The 21574-nt window shown below is 38.9% G+C and overlaps 1 protein-coding gene across 1 annotated transcript in view; it reads left to right on the top strand.

Moving 5' to 3' along the window:
* Positions 1-21574, top strand: part of LOC126456758 (Down syndrome cell adhesion molecule-like protein Dscam2) — a 357859-nt gene that overhangs the window by 215911 nt on the left and 120374 nt on the right. The window contains exons 19-20 of the mRNA XM_050092509.1: positions 6019-6180; positions 14355-14494. Of these exons, the coding sequence (XP_049948466.1) occupies positions 6019-6180; positions 14355-14494 (302 nt within the window). The remainder of the gene's footprint in view (positions 1-6018; positions 6181-14354; positions 14495-21574) is intronic.

Below are 21574 nucleotides of genomic sequence, written 5' to 3'. Positions count from 1 at the left end.
CAATGGCTAAATGAACCAGTCACGAATCTTGTTGCTCTTCTTTGGATCTTCTCAATCTCTTGAATCAGACCCAACTGGTAAGAGTCCCATACAGATGAACAATACTCTACGACTGGGTGAACTAAAGTATTGTAAGCAATTTCCTTTGTTGAAGGACTGCATCACTTCAGGATTCTACCAATAAACTGAAATCTAGAGTTCACCTTACCCATTACTTGTGTAAGCTGATCGTTCCATTTGAGATAATTTCGAATAGTCACACCCAGATACTTGACGGATGTTCCCACTTCCAAACACTGGGCATTTATTTTGTACTCATATATTAATGGGGATTTTTGCTTTGTTATTTGCAGTAGGTTACACTAACTAATATTGAGAGATAACTGCCAATCATTACACCATGCTTTAGGGATCAACCTATGACTGTCCATTGTCATTTTGAGCAAGAATCTTACCTTTCTATACAGCAAGGCTATGCTGATGTGCAAAGTATTGGTGCACTACAGAGTTGTGTATGCTATGCAAGGAATGAGGCCAAGATGTGCGAATGAATGTGAGCAAAATGTTCAAATCCAAATCAGCTTCTGTGGCCTGTGCAATTTTTCTATAGTTCAGCGGAAAAGATTGAAGCGATTCAGAATCCTGAGCATTGATGTGACAAAAAGATGCAGCAGAAGCATCAAAGTCTGTATCAGGACCAATCAGAAAATGGGAAATTGCATCTGCATTACCACATTGAACTGTCATATGATACACAACCCCGTACCGGTATTGAGACAACAACAAAGCCCATCTTTGCAATTTTTGGGCAGTTTGTACCTGAACCAATTCATCAGATGAAACAAGGACTGCAAAGGCTTGTGATCCATTACTAAGTAGAATTTTCTGCCATACAAATAGTGGTGGAACTTGGTGATACCATACAAAATAACCAAAGCCTCTTTCTCAGTTACACTGTGCTTTGGACAACACTTTCAATGCCAAAGCAATGGGCCTTTCTTTATTACCAATTCTGTGCAAAAGCACTGCACCAGTTCTGTAAGAGGAAGTGTCAACTTTCAATATAACTGGTTTGTCAGGATCAGAGTGAACTAAGCATTGATCACTGAGCAATACATCTTTAAGTTTTCGAAAAGCTGCTTGGCACACATCTGTCCAAACAAAGGGGACATTCTTGCAATGCAAGCGATGCATTGGAGCCACTTTTTGCGCAGCATTCGGTATGAACCAAATATAATAGTTCATTTTCCCTAAGACGGACTGCAATTCTGTGACATTGCTAGGAACTGGCAAATCTCATTTGGCTAACAAATGCGACTGAAGAAAATGTACACCTTGACTGTTTATGACATGACCAAGATACTGCAACTCAGGTTTTAAAAAATCGCACTTGTCCAATCTACACTTTAGTCCTGCATCAGGCAGCACACGAAAAAAAACATGTAAATTTGCAATATGTTCTTTAGGTGTATGACCTGCTATGACAATATCATCCAAATAGCTTGAAAAGTTTGGTACTTTCACAGTCAGCTGCTCCAAATACCATTGGAAAATGGCAGGTGCAGAAGCACTGCCAAAAGTCAATTGTGAATATTTGAACAAGCCAAAATGAGTATTCATTACACACACTTTTTGAGATTCTTCATCAAGCGGTATTTGAAGATATGCATCCCGCAAATCAATTTTTGAAAAGTAGCCTCTAGAGCGTAATTTGTCCATGAGATCCTCTGGGCATGGCAGTGGTCAAGTATCAATCACAGTTTGTGGGTTGACCGCAGACTTAGAGTCAACACAGAGGCACATGTGACCTGAAGGTTTGGGGAGGAAAACCAATGGACTTGCCCTTTGACTAGCTTGTATGGGTGCAATAGCTCCACTGTCTTGCAAGTTCATCAGAGACTTTGTCCCTTAATGCAAGGGGAACTGTTCTGGCCCAGAAAAGTTTTGGCTGAGCATTGTCTTTCAGAGTAATATGTGCAATAAAATTGTTAGCCTTGCCTAAACCTTTGGAAAAGAGTTCCAGGAACTCTTTTAGCAAGCTAGCGACACTGGCGTTTGCATGGAATGCAGACACTGACAACAGATTGTCCTGAAAGTTAAAGCCAAATAAATCAAATGAATCAAGACCAACTGTTCTCACAACTGTGTGATTGTAGCACCATAAAAGTCACTGTTCACATATGTGAGCGATACATGGCAGGCAATGTACATTGTCCGAGAATGGGAATGTCTTATCCATTATAAGCCGTCACTTATGTGCTACTTTTAGACAGGTATGGTGAGCCTAACAGTTCATATGTGTGACAATTTAGCAACGTGACAAAGGCACCCAGGTCCAACTGAAATTTCCCACAAAGAAGCAAATGAACAAAAAGTTTGTTGGACTGGTGTATCACTGAAGAAACTGCACGCTTGCTAGGTTTGCTAATGCTTGTTGCAGACTTTGAATGTACTGCATTAATGACAGGGGTCTTGTGACTAGATTTTTGTGAGTGGGCCAAATTCTTATGTTTGTTCCTCTGCAAACATACAGATTGTACATGTCCTTTCCTAACACAAGTGTAACAATGAGCTTGTTGGGAGGGGCAGTCTTGGCGTTTATGCTGTGAATAACTCTGAGGGCAAGACTTAATTCTGATCGCTTGTGTAGCCGCCTGTTTAGCGAATTGCTTACGCAGCGTGGAGCATTGTTTACTTGGTGTGGCTCTTGCAAGCTGCCACTGTATCGGACAATTGCAAACAAGGGACTCAACCCAACAAGTGACTGGCTGCTAAAATTTATCGGCTGTCAGGGCACCTGAATAGTACTGATCTAGTTGTTGCACTACCTGCTGAAATGAAGGATCGGACTGTTTCAGAATCTGTTCCCTGAGTTTGACATCAGGTACATTGTACACGATCACATCACGCAACATAACATCTGAATATAAAGCACTACAAACACATTTAAATATGCATTTCCTTATCATATCCTGTTACCCAATCACGAAAAGTTTGTTCTGACCATTTTTTGTAATTAAAGAACTGATACCTAGCTGTTACCACATTCACTTGTTGGTCATGATAGTTTGTTAGCAACTCTACCACCTGTTTACAAGCAAGTTCACTCGGAGTGGCTTTAGGAAACAGCTTCTGAGTTAATCAGAACACTGCATTTCCTACCGTGGATAATAGATATGGAAGTTCCACAGTACCTGGTATGTTGTGAGCAAGTATGTGTGCTTCAAATTGTTGCAACCACTCAAGCCATTCCTCTTCTTATTCACAAAACTGTCAAAAAGGTGGTATAGCTGCAGGTGTTACTGTGAGAGGTGCTTGTTACGTCAGATGCGCAGCATTGGCCAGTAGCTGCTGTACCAACATAGATAATTGCTGCATCTGGAACAGAAAAATCTGTGTTTGCTATGTTGTATCTAACACTTGCAGCTGTGGCTCCTGAGCAGAGGGCGGGATAGGTAGGGAGGGCATGTTGGAACAGACAAATGCAAGAAACAGACAAGGCAAGCAAGAAAAAGAAGTATAAAAGTGAAGAAAATTTCTGCAATGCCCACCTGAAAACACTGTTTATCAAAAGAGCCTGTTGAAGCAAGTAACACCCCTGCAAAGTAAAGGCAAGACAGAATTAAGGCAACAGAAAAAAAAAAAAAATCCATCGCTATCAGGCACTAGGTTCTTGTGATAACACGTTGCCAATGTGGAATCCTGCTCACTCATGTCTTACAGGGTGCCTAAGATGCTGCTTTCTCAGATAGCTAAACAACACAGAAGCAAATCATATTAATGGAGTTTATTACAGTAATTGCATTCACAATACTTAACTCTGGGTCACAAGCAAATGGCGTGCAAATAATCAGTGTCCTTCACTATATACAATGTCCATGCAAGTTAATCACACAAGTTCATATGTCACTGCTATCGTTAATATCACTGTAGCTCTTCTAGTGCTCTCTTCTAGTCCGGGTCTACGAGTGCGACTCTTCTAGTCCTCTCTTCTAGTGCGGCCGAGGCTAGGCAGCACACACTTTTATTCTCTTCTTCGTTATAAAAAGGGAGAAAGGGATAATGTAGATAATTTTAAACCTATTTATATGCCATCACTGTTTGCAAAAGTTATCGAAAAGGTTGTGTATGTAAGGTTAATTGATCATTTTATATCACACGATTTGCTATCAAATGTACAGTTCGGCTTTAGAAGTCGTTTGACAACTGAAAATGTTATATTCTCTTTTCTCTGTGAGGTACTGGATGGGCTAAACAAAAAGTTTCGAATGCTTGGCGTATTTTTTGATTTAACAAAGGCATTTGACTGTGTTGATCTCACAATATTGCTCCAGAAGTTGGACCATTACGGGATAAGAGGAGTAGCTCACAATTGGTTCACGTCTCACTTTAGCAACAGGCAGCAAAAGGTCATTATTCACAATGTTGATAACGGCTGTGATGTGGGATCTGAGTGGGGTACTGTCAAGTGGGGGGTGCCCCAGGGATCAGTGTTGGGGCTGCTCCTGTTCCTTATTTATATAAATGATATACTCATGCACAGCGTGGCTGTTTGTTATGGGATTTTAATCTTCCTGATCTAGGCTGAAGTAGCTGGGAAGAAATCTGGACACAGGTTTTTCTGTTTACAGTAGACAGACACACTGGTATGGACAAGAAAATTTAGTGACAGGTTGTGAATTATTAACAGAAGAGAAAGCTTTTGTGATCACGTCACATAAGAATTCAACTTAGGCTGAAGCATGTTTATGCTGTGTCATTGTTGTTGTGAATTAGCTGGCTAGGCAACTTAGTGTGGATGTGGCAGAATTCTACGACTTGCCTGTGTTTATAGCACTGCACATGAAACATGTCCCCCATGGACATTGATTGAGATCTAGGATGCTTTGAAAAACAGTCTGGAGAACCTTGTTATTGTGATGTTGGCTGGTATATGAGTTTTCAGTTCAAAATGGAAAGAGAGTACATCAGTCTTCAGTATTAATAGAGGGCAGGGCAAAATTTTTTTGGAAGAGACATTGTTGGTGGGTGATTATTTAAAAAAAAACCACTGCTGATGAATGTCATTGATATCACTAACCTGGAAATAAGATTGCTTGTGTTTGCAGTATGACTCCCACTGTGCTATGCTGGCATGATGAGTTGCTGTAGCACGAGTCGGTATTGTACAGCCTCCCTGGCTTGTCATTCCAATAAGGCCAGCAGCTGAGTGTGCTGCTGAGCATGCTTCTCAACATGCTTTTGTTCTTGTGATGCATTTGATGTTGCAGTCACAGTTTCAAGAATTCTTGATCCATATTAACTAAAACCCGGTCTGCCATTCCAACACATGTACTGAATTTGTGTCCTTATTGACAGTGTAATATCTGTTGAATTTATTATGAGTAAGAGTGTAGTTTGTTGGGTGTATAGTTAACAAAAGTGATTTATTTCACTACTCTTTACACAACACCAAAATACACTGATAGGACATAAAACTAGTCTGTGCTTGACACCATAAAAGTGATAGATAACCAGCCTAAAGATCCATAAAAGAAGTCTGTCACTGCATCAGTGACCAAATAGTTGCAAATTATAAGTCTGAAAAAATAACCACAAGAATGTTCTAACTCGCAGCCAGGTAGAATAGAGCACAGTGTTAGTGAGAGCCATAAGCAAAAGCACTGCATGGACCAAAGAATTTGTGCTCCTCTAGATATCAAGTTATGTCAGCCATATGCTGTCAACAGTCTTGTACATATGATATCCTTTGCACTCTGTCTTGCGATAGTTGATGAAGCCTGTAGCACAGTGATCTTAAGCTAGTGAGCTTGCTGTCCAAAGATTTAGTTATAGTACAATTATTAGACAAAAATCATTATAAACATTGATTGATGTTATCAATACTGTTAATACATTTATAGAAAGTTATCACTGTATACCTACAAGAGACATAATATTCACCTTTGTAGTAAATTGTGAAACTGTAATCATCTGAAGAAAGTTGTAGGTATCTATATTTTTTTTTCATACTTTCAGCTCTGCAGATAGCTGGCAGTGAAGTGAAGAGAACAGCCAGTCTGGAAACATATCTACATGGCCTTCTAAAGTTTACAAATTACTCTGTGAGACTGTTGGCATACACAAACGTTGGTGATGGTGTTCTGAGTACAGCAGTCTTCTGTATTACTGAACAAGATGGTAATAGAAACCCATGTAACATATTTATTATAATATTATTAGTATTCTAATAAGTGACAAATCTGTCTAATGTAGTTTTATAATTATGGAAGAAGTAGAGGTTGTAACTTGCCGCATAACTTAAACAAGACTGAAAACATTACTAAGCTTTTGGACAATTCCTTTCTTTGAAAATAACTAACATAGGGTACACATACTCAGAAGAAGGACTTTGTCCAAAAGCCAACATTTTCAGTCTTTTTTGTGTACATTTTGATTGTTCAAAGGCTCAACTCTAAGCAAGTTATTATCTTTACTACTTTTACTTGTATTCCATCCAAGACTTTCTGTTATTCTATGTGTGTGATTTGCTATCACATGCATGAAGAAACTATTATTCTTTTTCTGGTATTACTATTTTCCACTTCACCCTTATTTAAGTACTTTGTGTGCTGACAAGAATGATTATTCTCATCAATTCACTTGTGATCCTTTCTGTTTGGTTTTCATAACCCTAAAATGTAATTTTTGAGTAAAAAAAATTATTCACATTGCACTCTTTTCTCCATTTACCATCAACTGCCCAGCAATACAATTTATTATGTAAGTTTTGTTTACAATGTCTATAAAGTATAACCCCACTTCTATGTTCCCAAGATTGTTTTCTCACTGTTTAAGACCTTTTCGATTGGGCCCTTGAAATTCTCTATGTTCAGAATGATAATTTCCAGACACTTGTGAATTATTATAAATTTCCCATCATTTACATTTAGTGTAACAGCATACTGGTAATTGAGATATGCTAAGGTGTTGTCTTTCAAGCAAGGTTTATGAACATTATGCAGTAAACTTTCCCTAGTTCTGAAGTGCTAGCAGTCATTAGTTGGAACAATTCACACCACTAGCGTTTTATCTCCTCACTACCAATCTAACAATAATTGTGTGTAGCGTTGTTCATTGTTGCATTGTCAAAGTATTGGCTTGAGGTATCAAGTCTGAATGGAAGGAAAGTAGACAAAAAGAAACAAGAGCTATGATAGCACCATTTTAAAATAATATATGAACCACTTTGGAGCTATTTTGATGTTTTGTTCTTTGAACTGTCACAGATGTGATGCCTTGCAAGAAAAATGTGAACTACATGGGAATTTTTAGGATATTATTGCATTAAAAAATTACTACACACTCTTGGAACTTCTTTTGGAATAATGTCAAATGGAGTGAAGTTGGTTCCTGAGGTGAAATTGACCAAAAGATTCAGAAAGATTTTATGTTAAATAATAACACATTGGTGACAAAAATTCTTTTATTTTAGTTATTATATTTACTGTTTGAAAGTTCTTACTTCTGGATAAATGTACAGTACTCTGAACATATGTCTGAACACTAATCAGTTCTAGAAGGACTGATTCTTTTAACTTTTTTAGTGAACTGTAACTTCTACTTGTTTGACTGGCATGAAACCACTCTTTTGTCTTGATCTTAAATATGTCACATACTGGCCATTGACAATGACAACTATAGCAATAACTGAAATAAGTCTCCTATACTAACCTTTTTATAGACATGTAAATAAAATTGTGCAAATTCTTGGTGGAACTGGAGTGAGGTTGTCTGATTCTTTTCGAACACTTCTTTAAAGAATGTCACCTTTGGAACACAGCAACAGTGTGATCCAGTGGATGCAGCTAGAGCTGTCTGTAACAGTCTAATGTTGGAATGAGGGAGTCATTGTTGCAAGATAATGTCTGTATGTCAACTAATGAATTTATGACATAGGTCAGAGTTGTGTTTGTTGCGTGATAGTATTGAGATCATATGAGTGTGAAAATGCTGCATGTGTACAAAAGTAAATCAGGCGAATTGAAAAAATATAGTCTTCATGTTTCAGAACTGTGCCCCACAAAACTTTTAAATGGAAAAATAAGAATCAACAAGGTGCCAGGTTCCCAAAGTAGCCCTGGTAAAGTGGATTCATAGTCACCATGGTAAAAAACAAGGTGTCAAATGAGTTTTTAGTGCTAAAGAAGACTGTGCATTTCTTCGGAATTATATACAGCAAATCTGTGATCATGTTTTTTTGTTCTTAAACTTTCTTTTTATATTCCTCTTAAATTAGTTTTAAAATTTATTTATTATGTCATGGACATACAAACAGGCAGGTAGTGAAGGAAGATATTAGAGGCAAAAGACCATGGGGAAGATCACGACTCCAGTGGATTGATCAGGTCAGAGAGGATATGAGTACGCTTGGGCTGTCTGAAGAAGAATACATGGACCAAAAGGGTGTATACGACCTGAGACAACCAGGAAATCCAGGGAAAACCTGGGAATTTTTTCATCCAGGAGAAAACCAGGAAAAACCAGGGAATTTCTCAGAATTTTTGGAATTTTTCATTGTTTTAGCTTTCAGTTAAATTTTTGTAATTTTGACTGGTAAGAATTGATTCTCTAGCAAAGAATGTTACTGTATCCTGCTACTGGAGAATGATACTGCAAAATAAAATACAATTTACAACAACAAAACACCGAGCATGCACAAACATCTGAAAGTAGCAAAAATATGTCAAAGGCCATAGGGCGAAGACTATGTAATTCCTCGTAACAATAAACTGCTTGCTATGAGCATGACGTCACAACTGTTCACATTAGGTTCATTTGACCAGTTGCCAGCGGGCTGATGCACATTCACAGTTGACTTGCGTATGAGCAGTACCTTCTGCCGCTTTCCGCTACTTGAAGTGTGGCTGTTAGCTGCATCGGCAGTAGCAGCAAGCAGCCAGATGCAAACGAGAAAAATGTTTCTCGCGCGCCCTAGCTGCCAGATTCATCCATGCACAGAATTGTCTGAGTTGTAGTGGGGAGGGCGTTAGCCTCCACGTGACCCATGTTTGCGTTGAGTGATTTCGCTGCTTCTCTTCGTTTACAGATACTACGCCAAATGAAAACAAAATGGATTTCTGTGGTGGGAGCTATCAAGTGAATTAAAATACATTCACATAATTACGTAGGGCAGTGTGGAGGGTAAAAATCGTAGAGGGAGACCAAGAGATGAATACGCTAAACAGATTCAGAAGGATGTAGGTTGCAGTAGGTACTGGGAGATGAAGAAGCTTACACAGGATAGAGTAGCATGGAGAGCTACATCAAACTAGTCTCAGGACTGAAGACCACAACAACAACAATTACGGAGGACAAAAATATATTATTAGTTTCAGTTTTCTGATTTTATTTTGTTTCCAAGTTATTAGCAGTCAAACATTAATCACCTTGCAGAACAATGAAGTTATTTTTGCAAGTTTGCTAAAGAAATTTGGCTTTATTAATCTTTCCACAGACGAAGTGTTTCATTCCATAGTATTGGCTAGATCCAACTGTTTGCTGAATTTCAAGTGCACGTTATCATTATCTCCCTTGTATGGCATTATGCCATAATAAAGAACCAAAAACGTGATTGTAGAGTACTGGTACTCCAAGAAAATTTATATCCCAAAAACCACACTAAGAAGCTTAACATCAGATGGGACCTACTTCATTGTGAATCTAGAAAAAACCAATGTGCACTTCAAGCTGAATTATGCATTTTAGTATGGTTTATGAAATTCTGATGCTCTTGGGAGTATCCTCTGATGCCGTTTCTTTTATGGTGTAATGTAAGCTCTCTTAGTGCTTTATACATACGCACCTATTTCTAACAGTCTCCGGATAGTATGCGAACAGTGGTTCGAAAAGCGTTACATTCAAAGTAAATTTCTTTTTACGCAAGATGAATTATGTTACGTGTGAGAAAGTGAGATGAATTTCTAAATCACAGAGCGTTTAAAACTGAACGCTTCGAGGACCGGCCACTTACAAGAATTTCGGGCCCAGACATTTATGTCATAATTTTAAATTTTACTGGCACATTTGTGTGATGTATCTTAAAGTATAACACACGCAAAAAAGAACAATATTACATGTGGAAGCTTAGCTTCTGTTGTAGCTTGTTAATCTTACAGACCAATATTATATGTGAAATCTTAGATTGTCTTGTAGCTATACTATGTACATCAATGTAAACCGTTAACTTTTCCTCTTTGTGTGTTCGCGCTATATAACCAGTGATCTTGCTATTGGCTGACTATAACACGTGTCCTATGATTTGAATATCTGCTGTCATCAGCTGGCGTGATCACGAGGCATGAGATATAATTGGCTTACAAAAGGACATTGCAACCTCGGTTTCAACGCTCCGGAAACTAACACGCTGTGTTTGGTGCAATTGAAATTTATACTTTCGTAATATGAAAATATGCAGCGTATATGTTGCTGCAAATCAAAGGTCATTCCAAAACTTCTCTTCCACGTCTTTACTTTTTTTTCCGGGAAGTTCTATGTGAGTGTATAAAACGTTAACCATTAAAAAGGACTGATAAGTTTTACAGTTCCGAGGGAATATCTATGGAAAACCTACTGTCACATAACACAGAAAAAGTGTATTTTTACCCAGGAAAAAGCATATTTTTTAAATGGGATATCCAGGAAAAATCTGGGAATTTTTTTTTCCTTGTCCCCATATACTCCCTGACCAAGGACACTGGAGGAGGCTGATTGGTGAGGCCAAAGACCGACTGTGGTTTGTGTGTTCAACACAGTAAGTAAGTGTGGTCATATTCTGAATACCAGGCCACTTTCCATGATGTTGATCTCATCCTCACCAAAGGCCAACTACACACTTCTGTCCACATTAAACTTACTAACAAACAACAGTACTTACATTTTGACAGTTGCCATGTTTCCCATCTCAAACATTCACTCCCATACAGCCTTGTCATTCAGGACTAATGTTTTTGGTTGGATGCAGTCTCTTTAGAGCAATACACTGCCATTCTCACCTCAGTCTTCACTGGATGTAATTATCCCACCAGCCTAATTCAAAAGCAGATTTCCCGGCCATCACACCCAATCCCAGTGCTGCTAATTCCTCAAAAAAAAAAAAAAAAAAAAAAAAAAAAAAAAAAAAAAAAAAAATGTGCACTCCATTCTGTCTGAGATTTTGCCCACAACAACTAGCATAGCTTTTCATCACCATCCCAATCTCTGCAATATTCTTGTCAGACCCTGTACTCCCTGTGCAGCCTTCTTGCTACCCTATGGCTCCTACCCCTGTGACTGTCCCTGCTGCAGGATTTGTTGTCCTTTGCACCCTTTATCACCACTACCCCAGCCCTGTAACTGACAAAACATATACTATCAAAGGCAGAGCCGCCTGTGGAATGACACATCATATACCGGCTGTTATGTAAACACTGTTTGGCCTTTTACATCAACATGACTACCACCAAGTTATCAGTTAGGATGAGTGGACATAGGCAGAGCATGCACTACAAAATGACGGTTGTGTCCTCAGTGACTTTTTGACCTCACATGATGTCTGGATTCTTTCCCCAGACACCAGTTTCTCAGAACTCTATAGGTGTGAACTAGTGCTACAACATGTCCTTAATTCTTGCCACTCACCTGGCCTTAATTTTCATTAATTTTGATGTCTCAGCTTTTCTTCACAGTAATTACTCTTTTCTTCACTCCATTTTAATTTTCTACATCTTTCATTTTCTGATCTGTCTATTTTTTGTCAACCCCCTCCCACCTCTGTTACATACATTGCACTTAGCTTTTCACTCTTACTAACTGCTGCACAGTGTTTTTGCAGTAATCTCTGTCTTGCAGATTGCCCTGTCTTCTACCTTGAAGCTCTTTGGTTTTCAGATCTCGTCCAGTGATGTCCCCAACAATCAGTCATCCCATCCAGTAAGTCTCCCCTGACCCGCGGTTTCAGATGACTTTTCCAAAATGTACCTCCCCAATTCTTTTCCTTCAACCCTCTTTCTTCCCCTTCTGCCAGAAGAAGAAGCCACTGGCTCCAAAAGCTTGCTTAAGTTTAACCTTCTTTTATGTGTGTGTTCTAAACTGGATGAAATACTTTTAAGGGAGGAGAGCCTGTTGTCATGATTTATCCTAAGAAGTGTCAAGTGCCCCTTCTCATGACAACAGTTATTTTACCATGTGTGACTCCATATCCACCTGCTATGCTCTCTCTAGTTAACTTTACTATGAACTTGGTCCTAGTCATGTTCAGGTGCAGTCAATGCATGGTGTAGCTTGACATGGTGTAGCTAGGACATGAAGAAAAAAAAAGCTTTCAGTCCACATCCTCCTCCTGCTGGCCTTCTACCAACTGCTAGTTCCCAACTAGCCCCTTGACCACTGCCTTTCATTACACTCACTAGCTCTCGCCTAGCTCAGTCTAAATTATCAGAAGTATGATTGCCTGGGGTACCAAAAGAAATTTGTGACTGGATTGAGGAATTTTTGGTAGAGAGGGCACAGCAAACTATCTTGGATGGAGACCCATTGACAAATGCAGAAGTAACTTCAGGTGTGTCCCAGGGAAGTGTGTTGGATCCATTTGCTGTACAATGTATATTAATGACCTTGGAGACAATATTAAAAGTATCTTCAGACTTTTGTAGATGATACAGTTATCTATAATAAAATAGAGTCTGAAAGAAGCTGCACAAACATTGTCAGATCTTGTTAAGATTTCACAACGGTGCAAAGATTGGCAGCTTGCTTTAAATGTTCAGAAACATGAAATTGTGCATTCATAAATTAAAAACACATAGTCTGCTACGACAGTAATGTCAGTGAGTCACAGCTGGAAGTGGCCAATTCATACAAATACGTGGGTTTAACACTCTTTAGGGATATCATGGAACTATCATGTAGGCTCATTCATAGGTAAAGCAGGTAGTAGCCTTCCGTTTATTGGTAGAACCCTAGGGAAATGCAGTCAGTCTACAAAGGAGACTGTTTACAAATGACTCGTGCAACCCATCCTAGAATATTGCCCAAGTGTGTAGGACCCAAACCAAATAGGTTTGACAGGGAGTATTGAACATATACACAGAATGGCAGCATGAATGGTCACAGGTTTGTTTGCCCCCTGGGAGAGAAGTCACAGAAACGGTGAAGGAACTGAACTGGCAGAATCTTGAAGATAGACATAAAATATCCCAAGAAAGCCTACTTACAAATCTTCAAGAACCAGCTTTAAATGATGATTCTAGAACCCCCTACATATCATTACCATAGGGATAAGAAGGACAAGATGGAGTGAGTTATAGCACATGAAGAAGCATTTACACACCCATTCCTCCAGCTCTCTATATGTGAATGGAATGAGAAAAAGCCCCAATAACTAGGACAAAGGGATGTTCCCTCTCCAATACACTTCACTGTCATTTGCAGAGTATGAATGTAGATCTTCCTTTGCTGCAGCTCTATTAACCTATTCCTAGTGCATATTTTGTCCTCCCAAGGGCCTCAGTGACCTCCCCAGAGTTCTCTCCACTATCCCCTCCTGCCTCACCCTAGTGAAACCATTTGCTGCAGCTCCCACAATGAAACCCATTGATTACCTTCCTATGGCAACTCCCACAGTTTACACATATGAACAAGTAAATTGTTTATAGCAAAGGGGGAAAAAAACCTAAATACGTGGAACTTGAAGAATTTTCTGAGACACATTACATTTATTGCACTCTACAATAATGTAAACTCTGGTAACGTGCTGAGTTCATCATGAGCATGAGTCCAGAAATGTCAAGCATATGTATGTATGTAAACAAAGCACTGGATTGAAATCACACCAACAAAAATTCAAAATAATTCAACAGAAATTCAAAACAATTCGAAGTATTTGCAATGCAGGGGTGCCAAAACTTAAATTGTACGATAAGAAAAAAAGACACTAGTGCGCCTGTTCATAGCAGAAGGTGTACTTGAAAATACACAAAGATATGCACAGTTCATTATGAGTAAGAGATCAATGTGTAAACAAGAGCCAGACCTAGATAGCAACTTTGAAAATTCAGTGTGCAGTTAAACCTTCAACATAGTAACCACTAAATATACTGCGGAAGGTATTAAAATGCAACAACGCACAAAAATACAACAAGAATTGTGGTAAAAACTTATGTCTTGACAAGCACTTTTGTTAATAATGTTGTCTTGATGTAGAAGAATTTGTAATTTGTGGAATGAAACTTCTTGTATGAAAGATAATGCTTACTGTTATAAAACCTAGGTAAGGAACTGTAACATGCCACAGTTATTTTAAGTTCCACCTGAAAATCTACTTTCTTTTTTTCCAGTTCCTGGACCGCCAGCAGCCATAAAAGCTCATTCCCTAACTTCTGATTCCATTCTGGTTTCATGGCTGCCACCTGAACACCCAAATGGAGTACTCACGCAATACACCATTTACTACAGTGAGAAACATGGAGCGCAAAAGGTCAGCTGTTCGTATGTCTCATTTTGATGTAATAGATGATTACAACTTTGCTGAAATGATGGTAAACTTTCAGATTCTGTTTTCATTATTTGTCACATAATGAATATGAAAGACATTGTTCCCACATTACTGAATATTGCATAAGTGTAGGTTTTATGTAATTAGTCATAAATTTTATAGAATCATAATGGCAATCTGAGCATAGGCTCTTTCTACTTATTTATAAATGACATATTCAACATCCCAAAAGATACTATATCTATAATTTTTTATTTATAACTAGTTTCAGTCATAAATCATCAAGTCAACATAGTATTATAATTGTAGACAGTAGACATCAGACGTACAAGAAAAATTAAGAGCCCCCTGTAATATGCATTATGGTTCTCCAATTACTTCGTTTTGCTGATGTCAGATATAAGATCTAGTTATGAGTGCCTACTCTTTAGTGTATGTTATTACAGATGGTACATTGAGCACTTATAATTTGTCTTTACATCTATTATGAATGAACTGAAGTACCTGTAAAGTCCTGCTGTTCAATACAGTTGGCTCTTATGTCTCGCTTGTACATACGATGTCAGTGAAATGTCTTTTCATATTATTTTGACATCACAATGAACTATGCTTAGGCATATTCTGTCCTATCAGTGGCAGAGCAATCATATGATTCACTAGCTCTTTGCAACTTTTGCGTAGTGTTATATGCGGGCATAGCAACCAACCAGCTGTCTACCCTGGCAAACTGAGACCAAGAGTAGAGTTTACCACTGCCAACTAATAGAATATGCTGATGATTGCAACATGTTTGTCTACAATGGCCTTTTCACAACCCATGACATATATGTCCAACCCCCCCCCCCCCCCCCCATTTTCCTCAACCAGCTTCTCCCAACTACATAGTGTAACATTATGCTACAAAAATATATCAATTTACCGATGAGGAAAAGCTGATTTTGCAATTGGTTTCTAATTGGTTTGCAAAGTGAACTACAAAATATTAGAGTTACATATAGCAGGATGCTACTTGTCTTAGTCTTGTTCTCATGGTAGGGGTGCTTCACAGCAGTTAATACTGTTTTGATTCATCACACATGTAGGAAAATTGAACTTGAAATTCCATTAAATGACATAAGGAGATTCTTTATCCACCTTCACTAGATACTAAACAATGGAATATCTCATAAAATGCGTCAGTTTTGACAAACTTGGCACACTGTGACATAGTGAACCAAACTGATACTGGGACACTGAGCCAAAAAAATTACTACTGCCCATTATTGACATGACTGAACAAATATGTTTGCATTTAACCTTTTCAATTTTATAAGAATTTGGACTTGCAGTTTGGTTCTAAAGAAAGTATAGACATGTTTATTTGGAAATTATGATATTGTAAATGCACATTTTAATATAAAATTTAGTAAAGTAACAAATATAGATTGCTACTTATCATAAAGATGACATGTTAACTAACAAACAGGCACAATTAACAGACACTTCTACATAATCTTTTAGCCACAGCTTTCATCAGAAAAAGAAAGAGAAACACACAAAATTCATTCACACAAGCAAGCACACCTAACGCTCACATGACTACTGACTCTGCCAGGTCAGGCCAGAATCTGCCCAAGTTGCTGGAGTTGGCAGTAATGTGTGTGTGAGGTGTGCTTGCTTGTGTAAATAAATGCTGTGTGTTTCTTTTTCTGATGGAGACTGTGGCTGAAAGCTTACGTGTAAGTGTCTTTTAACTGTGCCTGCCTGCAACCTAACATGATCTATCTTTTCCTTACATTGTTGTCATTCCAGCCAGGAATTTCCGTTGTTTCATTAAATAAAGTGATTCTTTCATACAATCAAATTATAGAAGTGTTAATTTCTTTTTTGGTAGCATCACAGTTTTCAATGCTTATATTTTTGTAGAATTTCATTCTACTAACTGACATTATGCAACTGTTGTTTCTGAAATTACTAATTTGGAAGTGCTATTTCAGGAAATTATGTCAAACTGATTTTCTGGGACTTTTTATAAAATAGGAGTTACATAAAATAATGATAATTTGAAAACTGAGTTGCTGCCAGACTACTTAAGTTCAATAACAGTTATGGAGTCGTATCCAAGTAAAATTAAATAGTTTATGAAATATATGTCTTATATGCTTGAGACATGTATTGAGACATGAATTAGTCCTGGCATCAATCACGCCACTATAATGTTCTACATTACAATAGTTTGGATTGGGAATTGTTCTTTCAGTACATTACCCTTCGATCCTGCAATCTTTCTAGCTTCCTCTAGCCCCTGCCTCACATTCATCTCCACTCCCTATCCCTGTATCCCCATTTTTTCTCATTCTACACTCGCACTCTCTTTTTCCACAGTCTCCACCTCCCTCTTTTATATCTTCCTCTTCCAACAATACACATCTCCACGTCACTGTATGACACATGAAACTCCCCATTGCCATATATATATATATATATATATATATAATAGAAGGAAACATTCCACGTGGGAAAAATTATATATAAAAACAAAGATGAGGTGACTTACCGAACGAAAGCGCTGGCAGGTCGACAGGCACACAAACAAACACAAACATACACACAAAATTCAAGCTTTCGCAACAAACTGTTACCACATCAGGAAAGAGGGAAGGAGAGGGAAAGACGAAAGGATGTGGGTTTTAAGGGAGAGGGTAAGGAGTCATTCCAATCCCAGGAGCGGAAAGACTTATCTTAGGGGGAAAAAAGGACGGGTATACACTCACACACACACACACACACATACCATCCACACATATACAGACACAAGCAGACATCAATGTCTGTGGATGGATATGTGTGTGTGTGTGTGTGTGTGTGCGAGTGTATACCCGTCCTTTTTTCCCCCTAAGGTAAGTCTTTCCGCTCCCGGGATTGGAATGACTCCTTACCCTCTCCCTTAAAACCCACATCCTTTCGTCTTTCCCTCTCCTTCCCTCTTTCCTGATGAGGCAACAGTTTGTTGTGAAAGCTTGAATTTTGTGTGATTTTTTGTGTTTGTTTGTGTGCCTGTCGACCTCCCAGCACTTTCATTTGGTAAGTCACTACATCTTTGTTTTATGGCCATTAAAATTGCTACACCAAGAAGAAATGCAGATGATAAACGGGTATTCATTGGACAAATATATTATACTAGAACTGACATGTGATTACATTTTCACGCAATTTGGGTGCATAGTTCCTGAGAAATCAGTACCCAGAGCAACCACCCCTGGCCGTAAGAACGGCCTTGATACGCCTGGGCATTGAGTCAAACAGAGCTTGGATGGAGTGTACAGGTACAACTGCCCATGCAGCTTCGACATGATACCACAGTCCATCAAGAGTAGTGACTGGCGTATTGTGACGAGCCAGCTGCTCGGCCACCATTGACCAAACGTTTTCAATGGGTGAGAGATCTGGAGAATGTGCTGGCCAGGACAGCAGTCGAACATTTTCTGTATCCGGAAGGTCCCCTACAGGACCTGCAACATGCGGTCATGTGTTATCCTGCTGAAATGTAGGGTTTCACAGGGATGGAATGAAGGGTAGAGCCACGAGTCATAACACATCTGCAATGTAACTTCCACTGTTCAAAGTGCCCTCAATGCAAACAAGAGGTGACCGAAACATGTAACCAATGGCACCCCATACCATAATGCCGGGTGACACGCCAGTATGGCGATGACGAATACACGCTTCCAATGTGCGTTCACCACGATGTCGCCAAACACGGATGCGACCATCATGGTGTTGTAAACAGAACCTGGATTCATCCGAAAAAATGACGTTTTGCCATTCGTGCACCCAGGTTCGTCGTTGAGTACACCATCGCAGGCACTCCTGTCTGTGATGCAGCATCAAGGGTAACCGCAGCCATTGTCTCCGAGTTGATTGTCCATGCTGCTGCAAATGTCATCGAGCTGTTCGTGCAGATGCTTGTTGTCTTGCAAACGTCCCCATCGGTTGACTCAGGGATCGAGACGTGGCTGCACGATCCGTCACAGCTATGCAGATAAAATGCCTGTCATCTCGACTGCTAGTGATACAAGGCCTTTGGGATCTAGCATGGCGTTCCATATTACCCTCCTGAACCCACAGATTCCATATTCTGCTAACAGTCATTGGATCTTGACCAACACAAGCAGCAATGTCGTGATACGACAAAACCGCAATCACGATAGGATACAATCCGACCTTCATCAAAGTCGGAAATGTGACAGTATGCATTTCTCCTCCTTACACGAGGCATCACAAAAACTTTTCACCAGGCAACGCCGATTAACTGCTGCTTGTGTATGAGAAATAGGATGGAAACTTTCCTCATGTCAGCACGTTTTAGGTGTCGCCACTGGCGCCCAACTTGTGCAAATGCTCTGAAAAGCTAATCATTTGCATATCACAGCATCTTCTTCCTGTTGGTTAAATTTCATGTCTGTAGCACATCATCTTCATGGTGTAGCAATTTTAATGGCCAGTAGTGTAAAAAAAAGATGATGAGTCTTACCAAACAAAAGCGCTGGCAGGTCGATAGACACACAAACAAACACAAACATACACACAAAATTCAAGCTTTCGCAACAAATGGTTGCTTCATCAGGAAAGAGGGAAGGAGAGGGAAAGACGAAAGGATGTGGGTTTTAAGAGAGAGGGTAAGGAGTCATTCCAATCCCGGGAACGGAAAGACTTACCTTAGGGGGAAAAAAGGACAGGTATACACTCGCACACACACACATATCCATCTGCACATACACAGACACAAGCAGGCCTTTACAAATGTCTGTGTATGTGCGGATGAATATGTGTGTGTGTGTGTGTGTGTGTGTGTGTGTGTGTGTGAGTGTGTGTGTGTGTGTGTGTGTGTGTGTGTGTGCGAGTGTATACCTGTCCTTTTTTCCACCTAAGGTAAGTCTTTCCACTCCCAGGATTGGAATGACTCCTTACCCTCTCCCTTAAAACCCACATCCTTTTGTCTTTCCCTCTCCTTCCCTCTTTCCTGATGAAGCAACCTTGGGTTGTGAAAGCTAGAAATTTGTGTGTGTGTTTGTGTGTTTTTTTATTGTGTCTATCTACCAGTGCTTTCCCGTTTGGTAAGTCACAGCATCTTTCTTTTTTATATATATTTTTCCCATGTGGAATTTTTCTATATATGAGGGGTGGGTGTGTTTTCTGTACTGTAATAAGAATATACCTGTTGTAAACAAACACAAAAGTGATGATTGGTCAGAAGCCATAGCACATGTACACTGGTGTTGCTACACTCTTGGAAGTAGGTCCTACTTATGTATTAGATATATTATTACTAAGTTACATTAAATGAAACTTTAAGATATTCCAATGTAATAACAGCCTTCAATGTTTTTCGTAATCACACTTTAGCTATGTAGTTTTTATTTCAAAAATCGTGTACAGTTACATCCTCTGCACTGTTGTGCTCTGATTCTCGTGCTGTTAATGCACAGTATGAAAGTAGCTGAGGCTGCTTTTTGTTCCGCAGTGAAATACATGTGGAATACTGTTAAAAAGTGCCAAGAAATAGGCTGTTCTTAAAGTTTTTCATAAATTTACAGAGATAATCGGCCTTGAAGTTTTCCCACCAATTGTATGCAATACAGTTGGTACACAAAGCCACAATGTACGTGTAGGGCAGTCAGTAACATAATAGAATGTTACTCAAATACAGGTAATTGTTCTTTGGTTCAAATCTCCCCAGTATCATTTTTTTTCTCATTCAATTTGAAATAATTACATCTCATAATTATAAAACTCATCATCCTTTTTTATGAGTAATGCACCTATTCTTGTTTCTAATTTCATATTGCACACAAAATTCCTGTTTTCATTTCAAATACAAATTCGTAATTATCTACGTTTTATGAAAGACTGTCCATAAAAGTTGCTTAAATTAAGAAAACATAACAATTTAATGTTTTAAGGCAAAAATGAAAAACCAAATCCTCTTTATTTGGACTATGTCCAACATTTTAGACACAGAGGTCGATAAGTATCGTAGAAACATGAAAAACAATCATTTTTGCAGCATTGAGCACATCATTCAAATGCTGCATTTTTTTCATTTGGTACTGTCCCATTAGAATATGAACTCAACAGAACTGATCTGAAGCAAAGTTGCAGGATTTGGCCTATGAATTAACAAGACTTTTCAGCTGCCAGACGTACTGGAACTAACACACACAGCTTTTTCAAAAGTCAATGCCAGATGCTGGCAGGATATAGAACACCTTGTCATGAAAGAAGAAGAGAAAATGCTGCTCCTAGTTGGCTTTGTGGATTTTGTTGTTGATAGACTTGTTATCAATGTAGTAGGTGATACTTCCAGAACTGAAACGTATTTCTTGGATTTGGATAAGGAAGGAGCTAAGAGATTACCAGACAACTGACTGTAATTAATACCTTCAGTGGCTTCAGTATTCAGCAGTACAGTGACTTCCCTGCAGCATGCTTTTGCATTACACACAGCTCACTCAGAAAAATTGCCCTCATTTAAGTTAGAAATTTTCATCACTCTTGTTCGTAATTAGAATACTATGTCAGGTGAGAACGAGTGCATTTTATGCTTTCCGTCTGGTCACCTAAGGAGCGTACGGTAGTGATGGAGTTTCTCTGAATATTATTTCATTCTCTTTAAAAATTAAATGACATCCAACGCTATAGTGTTTCTTTGCTCATCTCTTTCTATGTATGAAATGCAACTGCTCGCATCATTGCAGGTTAGTTGGACCACTGGCTGGCCAGTGCTGTCCAAGTTTAATCCTCTGGTAAAACTGTTATCCCGCATTATTGCTCAGTCTATGTACATGTAACAAAGCATAATACGTATCCTTATGATTGTACTTGACTGTACTGGTCACAGCTTGGTTTCTGCTCCACGTGAAATGAAATCCAGTGAGATTCAAGCAAATGTGGAAGAATACATGGCATAATGTTAACATCAGGTTTATCCTTATGATGAACAGAGTATAGTTACCTCTGAAGAAGTAAGTCATTCAAAACCTTAGCAGTACTTTCAGTCATGTTTACGAGCCTATCAACCAC

This window comes from Schistocerca serialis, chromosome 1 (genome assembly GCF_023864345.2).
Source record: "Schistocerca serialis cubense isolate TAMUIC-IGC-003099 chromosome 1, iqSchSeri2.2, whole genome shotgun sequence".
NCBI classification, from domain to species: domain Eukaryota; kingdom Metazoa; phylum Arthropoda; class Insecta; order Orthoptera; family Acrididae; genus Schistocerca; species Schistocerca serialis.
The sequence above is the reverse complement of the archived record's forward strand: the minus strand, read 5'-3'. Positions and strand labels throughout refer to the sequence as shown.